Source organism: Sinocyclocheilus anshuiensis, unplaced genomic scaffold (assembly GCF_001515605.1).
Source record: "Sinocyclocheilus anshuiensis isolate Anshui unplaced genomic scaffold, SAMN03320099.WGS_v1.1 scaffold328, whole genome shotgun sequence".
NCBI classification, from domain to species: Eukaryota; Metazoa; Chordata; class Actinopteri; order Cypriniformes; family Cyprinidae; genus Sinocyclocheilus; species Sinocyclocheilus anshuiensis.
In genome coordinates, this window is record NW_015558621.1 from 19,944 (window position 1) to 28,206 (window position 8,263).

At 37.5% G+C, this 8,263-nt stretch overlaps 1 protein-coding gene across 1 annotated transcript in view; it reads left to right on the forward strand.

Moving 5' to 3' along the window:
* The window catches only part of LOC107680574 (zinc transporter 9-like), a 22,365-nt gene that overhangs the window by 6,210 nt on the left and 7,892 nt on the right, over positions 1–8,263 (forward strand). The window contains exons 16-29 of the mRNA XM_016476510.1: positions 1,515–1,660; positions 1,829–2,020; positions 2,254–2,301; positions 2,406–2,505; positions 2,602–2,694; positions 3,012–3,094; positions 3,197–3,255; positions 3,503–3,570; positions 4,893–4,995; positions 5,140–5,195; positions 5,275–5,410; positions 6,403–6,442; positions 6,541–6,612; positions 7,030–7,137. Coding sequence (XP_016331996.1) covers positions 1,515–1,660; positions 1,829–2,020; positions 2,254–2,301; positions 2,406–2,505; positions 2,602–2,694; positions 3,012–3,094; positions 3,197–3,255; positions 3,503–3,570; positions 4,893–4,995; positions 5,140–5,195; positions 5,275–5,410; positions 6,403–6,442; positions 6,541–6,612; positions 7,030–7,137 — 1,304 coding nt within the window. The remainder of the gene's footprint in view (positions 1–1,514; positions 1,661–1,828; positions 2,021–2,253; positions 2,302–2,405; positions 2,506–2,601; positions 2,695–3,011; positions 3,095–3,196; positions 3,256–3,502; positions 3,571–4,892; positions 4,996–5,139; positions 5,196–5,274; positions 5,411–6,402; positions 6,443–6,540; positions 6,613–7,029; positions 7,138–8,263) is intronic.

Genomic DNA, 8,263 nt, shown 5'->3' on the forward strand with positions numbered 1-8,263 from the left:
GAGCTTCACGAGCACGCCGGCTCGCTTCCCCCGTCTGCGCGTCCTGAAGCGCTTGATCAGCGCAGCTGCTCCGCCGACTACAACGTTCAGCAAAACGTCCGAATAAACGAAATCCGGTAGAAGATTGTGTGGCGTGTTCTGCCGACTGTTCAGCAGCTCATCCCTGGTAAAACTGATCGTGTTTGAGAAACAAAAAACAGGAAAAACTAAAAAAAACAATACAAACACTGGAGAGCCAAACACTGAGGCTGCCATCTGCAGCGCCATCGCTGTAACGATATATTATATATGTTATGCATATATATGTTTCTCATCTTAAAACCGTTTTGTTCTTGTACTTGAGTGTTAAAAAGCTTTATAATAATAATAATTATTATTATAAAATATAAGTTGGGCTGACATGAATTTCCAAAACCATTTTTTAATTTCCTATTTTTAAAGAATGATTTAGGCCAACCATCAGAGGCTGTATAATTATGTTAGTTTAAAACTTAACAAATGAAGAACGTGATCAATTTTGAATCTTTAAAGATATATCGTTTTATAGATATCTTAACAGCACTGCTCCAGTGACAGGCTCCTCCACTGTCAGACCTCCCTGCGAGACTGCAGGCGCAATTCAAAACTAACGCTCTATCGTTCAATGACTCACGATCTCGCGAGCTCTCCGTCTTCAGTGCTTTCGGTGTTAGTACCGTTTGTTATGGACTGTGTTGAGTTAGCCGCCCACCACTAGTAAATAATGGACTGAGCTATATAAAGGTAAATAATACCAAACGGAGTGTCTATTATTTCAGCTTCTGTGTGTAATATGTCTATAATTACCTCAGCAACTGTAGGCAGCACTTGCTAAGATGTAGCTGTCATGCTAAGCTAACTGAAAGGCACCGGCTGCAGTCAGGTTCAGTTAGCAGTTTGTGTTGTTCTTAGAGCGGCAGTCTTCACTTAATCTGATAGAAATTAAAGCAGTCGGACGTTCAGACATCTGCTGCTTGGCTCGGGGACGCGTTAACGGGATATCTAGCCGGGTACTGATATCATTTAGTGGTAATTCTAAGCTTATGCTGATCTAAAAAAAATCATGCAAGTGTTTATACTAGCTTTAAATGTTTCCGAATTTTGACTTTTACTGAATTGGAAAGGTTTTATGTAACTATGGAAAAGTTCTCTTGGAACTCACTGTCACATTTAGCTAATTAGCTGACGTAGTGTTCAAGATGTGAGATAGATAAGATGGGAGGATAGATAGATAGATAGAACTGTCACTATGATTGTGGGCAACATTTATTTATACAGGTTCTATTAAAATCCTGTGTAATGTGTTCAGTTTTGTGCATAGAGATTTCATGTGGATGGTCATATGATCAATCACGTTGCTCTAATAGGCTTAATCTGATGTTTGTAGACCAGTCCACACTCCCCTTTTTTACTATATATGCTTCATTGTTGTCAGATTATCACATACATCCAGAGATTTGTATTTACTAACATAATGTAATGTTAATGTCCAGCAGGATTCATTGTGTGTCTCCTGGACTTGCCACAGAGAGGATGTTCCCCTGCCTGGCCCACAGACCATGGCAAGTCCTCTGCCGGGTCTACCTGCAACAACGAGCCACTTTATCTCAGAGACCCTCTAAAATAGCAACGCCATGTTTCGGTAAGAGCATCACACAGTGTCATTTGCATGTTTTGTCAATATAAGGACTGAGAGAGGATGTTTATTTAATTCTGTTTCTTATCTTGTTATTCAACGTTGACTGTTTTAATAATTCTAGACTAGATCCGGAAATCATTCCCATTATGCAAAATGTGATATACTCAATAGGTTGGAAAAGTGGAGGAGGGGTGCACAAACTCTGGTTTAGCTTTCCAGATTCCAGAGTCACGTCTTTAATGTGGACACAGGTCCAGTACTGTTCCACATCAGGCAGTGATAAAACTGGATCTCCAGCGGGTCCTGTAGAGCCAAAGCCCACTGAGAAAGAACAAGCTGCACAGTCCTCTGCAAAAACAGCTGGTAATGATTCTGCATTATTTTGTATTTGTTCACAGGCTTTTAAATTACGTCAAAGTGTGCTCATTTCTATAAACAATTCGGGTTTTTTAGGTTTTTGTGAGTAAATATAAATAAATAGTGTCTTATATATTATATATTTATAATGTATGTGTGGTAATTATGATTTATTCTAAATGTTATTGGGTTTTAATCAATTTGATTTATTTATTTATTTATTTATTTTTGCATTTCAGGTTCCAAAACTCAAGGTCTGACGAAAGCAGAGAGCATTCAAGTGAAAGGTTGCGCAGCCTTGTTTTACACACAGACACTTTTCTTTCAGACCAATCAGAATGATCACAATTCTATGTATTTTAACTATCTTGCATGTTTCTTGTGTTTTCAGTACGGGCTGTCCTGAAAAAAAGGGAATATGGCACCAAATACACCCAGAATAATTTCATTACTGCAGTTAGAGCTATGAACGAGTTCTGCCTCAAACCCAGGTACCTTTAGGAAGTGGAGCGTTGTAGTTTACTTTGTTGTAACCCAGTAAACTACCTTGTTCACATGTGAATCTATGCATTTTTGTGTGTTCAAAGTGACCTTGAGCAGCTTAGAAAAATCCGTCGACGTAGTCCCCATGACGACACAGAAGCCTTCACCGTCTTCCTGCGATCAGATGTGGAGGCAAAGTATATACAACTGTTACACTACCATATTTATATACTACCATTCAAAAGTTTGGGTCAGTAAGATACAGTTTCATTTACATTTACAGTTATTACTAAGAATTAAAGGACAAAAATGCTGACATTTTCCACACAAATATTAAGCAAGAAATATTTTGCTGTATTTTTGATCAAATAATTGCAGCCTTGATGAGCATAAACAGTATACAATCTTACTGACCCCAACCTTTTAAACTGTAGTGTACTATTTGGCATCAGGTACAAGGATCTGAAATTATGAGTAGAGAGATCAATTAGCTTGTTTCGGTGTCTTTATTTAGAGCGCTGGATGTATGGGGAAGTCAAGAGGCACTTGCTAGAGAGAGGAATCTCAGGAAAGATGTGGAAAGGGAGTACCAGGAAAGTATGTCATTTTCTCCTCATTTACTGCATGATCTGCATTCTAATGTTTTCATGTCATCTACTGTCTAAATAACCATTAGTCTTTCTCTTTCTCACCCATAAGACATATTTAGAAATCAGAAGCTGTTGAAGGAGTACAAAGACTTCTGGGGGAACACAAAGGTAAAAACAAGTTCAAGACTGTCACTATGATTTTTCTGTTTTGGTACTACTAATGCCTGGGTGTAGCCAGTCCTCATGATTCATGATATTCCTCAGCTTCTGTCTCTTTCTTCCATTGTCTCTTTCTTGACATTTTTTCATATTCATATTTTCATGCTGCTCCTAATTTAACCTCAAAGCAGAGCATATCGATGAGTACAATGCGTTCTTAGCTAACTGTGTTTTTGATCATTTTTGACTCCTATAGCCTCGGTCTAGGAAGAGAGCGACATTTCTACAAGGACCGGGAAAAGTAGTGATGGTGGCTATATGCATGTAAGTTTTACCAACCTCATGCTATCTAGCTATTAGATTAAGGATATTGAGTTAAAAGACACGTGCTTCCACATGAGGTATGACCCACACTGACTGTTAGCCTTAAAACAACCAGATCTGTGTCTAGTACATTATACAACAAGCCAAATTATGTAATTATGTGTTGCTTGAGGAATCAGTTACATTAAGACAGGTTTTTTTTTTTTCTGTGAACATTCTGTGTACTATTTTTTTTTCCAAAGAAGTCTCTTATGTATGGTGGCCGAGAAGTGCAAAGCAGATCACAATTCTGAAAACAAAATAACAAATTACAAACGCAAATGCAAGTCTAAAAAACAAAATAACACGGCAAAAGACGGGATCGAACCCGGGTCGATCGCGTCAAAAAGCCAGCGACACGAGCTTATCCATCTGCGCCACTGGAGCTGATGTTTTACAGCCACTTTTAACTAAATGTAAATATACACCCCGTATTTTTTATTCCATAGTAAGGGCAATTCATACAACACATTTAAACTGAGCTACTTTAATACCATCTCCGAACTTTCTACCACGACTCTGCTGTTCTTCGGCTGGTTCTTCCTGTATAAGTTGATTGACAGATGTCTCGTCCAGTCAGCGGTGAGTAATCCCAAACCAATGGCGCTGTCTCAAACTATACCTACCTCTTCCGGTTTGTCTGATTTGTCGTTGTGTTTTCTGACTTGTTAATTTGTTTTCGGATTTGTCGTTGTGTTTTCTGAATTGTTGTTGTGCTTTCTGAATTGTTATTTTGTTTTTTAGACTTGCATTTGCATTTGTAATTTGTTATTTTGTTTTCAGAATTGTGATCTGCTTTGCACTTCTCGGCCACCGTACTTATGCTTAACAAGGCAGCATTCATTTGATAAAAAACAGTGAAATAATTGTGAATAATATTGTGAAATACTATTACAACTTAAAATAACTGTTTTCTATTGTAATATATTTTAACATGTAATTTACTCCTATGATGGCAAAGCTGAATTTTTAGCATCCGTTACTTCAGTCTTAAGTGTCACATGTTCCTTCAGAAATCATACTAATATGCTGGTTTTCTGCTTAAGAAATATCTCTTATTATCAATACTGAAAACAGTTGTGCTGCTTAACATTTTCTTAATATTTACTATGATACACTTTTTTCAGGTTTCTTTGTATTTGAAATACAAGATTTTTTACTGTCACTTTTGATCAATTTCATGCAACATTGCTAAATAAAAGTATTACTGTTTTGAACATCAGTGTATTTGTGTATCAAGTGGAGATATAAATGTCTAATTTCATTTTTTTTTTTTACTGCAGAAATGGACTGAATTTTTTCTTCAAGCTGTTGGCGTGGGTTTATACAGGATCTGCCAGTATGTTTTCTGAAGCCATCCACTCACTGGCTGATACCTGCAATCAGGTAATTTGCCATTCATGTCTGTATTACCACCTTTGACCTCCAGGATATACCTACAACAGATGGTGTATGATTTAAAAATAAATTACATAGACGTATATACTTGTTCATTTTTTCAATTCATCTCTTATACTTTCTCTTCGACAGGCTCTTCTTGTAATAGGCATCAGCCAGTCTGTCCGGAACCCAGATGCCGTCCATCCGTACGTACAGCTCATACAGACTGATGTTGTCCTCTGGTCATGTGGTCATGTCTAAGCCAACTGTTCTCTGTTATTACAGGTATGGCTTCTCCAACATGCGTTACATCGCCTCTCTCATCAGCGGAGTCGGCATCTTCATGATGGGTGCTGGCTTGTCCTGGTATCACGGCATTATGGGACTCCTGCACCCTCAGCCAATAGAATCACTGCTCTGGGTTAGTAGCTTTGGGTTACAACTTGAAGATGTACAAAATTATATGAAGTCTGCGATGTGACATTACCTTTCGAAAGTTTGGTGTTTGTAAGATTTTTAAGGCTGCATTTATTTAATCAAAGATACAGTAAAAAAAATCTTAATATTGTGAAACATTACAATTTTATACTACTGTTTCTATTTGAATGTATTTTAATATGTAATTTAATCCTGTGATTGCAAAGTTGAATTTTCAGCAACCTTTACTCCAGTCTTCAGTGACACATGATCCTTCACAAGTCATTTTAATATGCTGTTTTGTTGCTTACTAAACACCTTATTATCATTGTTGAAAACAGCTGTTCTGGTTAATATTTTTGTGGAAAATGTGTTACATTTTTTTAGGATTCTTTGATAAATAGGAATTTAAAAATAGCAGCATTTAGGCTGCGTTTACACTTGGCATTAACATGCGACCTGTATCCAGAAGTTGTCCACACAGGCTTCTGATCGTAATGTTATCCGATCAGCGTGTCCTGGGCCAGAGGTAGGCTGCGTTTACACTTGGCATTAACATGCGATCACCGTGATTAGTGAGACTCCTACACTTATCTTTGATTTGTAAAATGTCCCGCGACTGAAAATGCTTTTCAAAAGAAAGCCCACCACTTCAGGTTGTCTTTGCACCGGGCCATTCTCTGCAAACTTATTTAAATATTGCGCGTGAAAGACAGATCCGATCGGTTATCCAAATAGAAAAGTCAGTTGATGTTGCCAAGTGTAAACGCGCCGTGTTCTGATTGACTGATGGGATCACGGTGATCGCGTGTTAATGCCAAGTGTAAACGCAGCCTTATTTGAAATAGAAATCTTTGTTGTATTATAAATGCCTTTAGTGTCACTTTTGATCATTTTAATCTGTCCTGAATAAAAGTGGATTTTAAAAAATCTTACTGACCTCAACGTTTGAACAATAGTGAATATAGCTGTTTTTTTTATTATTGTCTTTTGCAGGCTTATTGTATTTTAGCAGGATCTCTGGTATCTGAAGGAGGTGAGATGTGGTTTCCTCTTCCATAGTTTCATTAACATTCAGAAAGGTCTGACAGTATCACTATTTAAATATCATCTGTCTGCTGATTCCCCATAAAGCTACACTATTGGTGGCCATTAACGAGATCAAGAAGAGTGCACGTGAACAAGGCTTGTCCTTTTATGAGTACGGTATGTACCTTCGGTTAAAGCTGCAGTCCGTAACTTTTGGCGCTCTAGCGGTTAATAAACACTGCGTGCGTCTTGCGGAAGAACATTGTAGCCGGAGCTACTTCTCTCTGTTTATGTCTAGGACGAATCACGCAGGTATTGGGCTACTCCGCAGCGGTACCTACCCGAACCAGTCTAAAATAATCCGCATATAAACACGTATTATAGGTGTACCGTAGTGATTCAGGACAAGCCAAAAACATGGATTCATGGTGTACTCGATTATTATATACATTTTGTACATTTTGAACACAAAAACGTTACGGACTGCAGCTTTAACTCTTCTATTAGCCTTGTCTGTTATTTGATTGTGATTATGGTTTTGACACAGTTTGGAGATGATCAGTTTGATAATCCTTGTTTGTTTGTGTATGACAGTGATGCAAAGTCGAGACCCCAGCACTAACGTGGTCCTGTTGGAGGACGCTGCTGCTGTGCTCGGGGTGGTGATGGCAGCTGGATGTATGGGACTAACGTCTCTCACAGGTATTTCAAATAAACACAAGAATAGTGCCTGACCCTCCTGTTTCATGCTAACCGTTGTCTCTACCACAGGGTCAGGTTTAATAAGCACATGGGCCTGAGCTTTATCCCCTTTATAAAGAGCAGTTGATGTTCTTTTTAAGCTTTGTAAATCCAGCTCTAAACGCAATTCTGTGCACACACAAAGTCAACACCTACGGCTGCCCAGAAGCTTGGTCCTCTTGCCCTGTGGTTTTCATGGCTTTGTGGAAAATTTGTGTAGAGATCTGGATAATGCTCTATTCAGTAAACCTGCTTTCATGCTTGAGAACAGCCCTGATGGCAGTTTCAGCTCAGTTTATTATCTGGCGCTTACTACAGTTGTATGTTATTGAAGTGTAATCAACCATGAAACTAACAGCAATGTTATTTTACATAGCAGGGCTTTAAAAGAAAAAAATAGCACTTTTGTTTGTACCACTAGAGGTCTCTATTGTGGCATTAAAGACTGCTGTATACCAATTCACCTAGACTATAATTCATAAGATTGCGATCAGTAAGGTTTTTTCTTTTGAAATAAGAGTCTTATTGATATTTATTTGATTAAAAAAAATTAAGTAAAAACAGTGCAATTGTAAAATATTGTTACAGTTTAAAATAACTGTTTTCTATTATAATACATTTAAAAATGTAATTTATTGCTGTGATGGCAAAGCTGAATTTTAAGCAGTCATTACTCTAGTATTCAGTGTGACATGATCCTTCAGAAATCATTCTAATATGCTGATTTGATACTCAAGAAACAATTTGTATTGTGGAGTGCATTAGTACCCGCCAACTTTTTCAGTATTTTTCCATAGAGATTTTGTTAAAGTGTCTTTGTTAAAGTGTTATTCAATTCAATTCAAGTTTATTTGTATTGCGCTTTTCACGATACAAATCGTTGCAAAGCAACTTTACAGCAAATTAAGTTTCTACAATATTTAGTGGTAGCTAGCTTATCAGTGGTGACTGTCAGTTAATGTACATATGGCAGAAATGTACAGAAAAATCAATTAATTAAGACGTAATCAAACAGACGATGAACACTATTAACAGCAATTATTATATGATGCAATCAAACTTATAGCAAAATGTGGTAGTTCTGTAT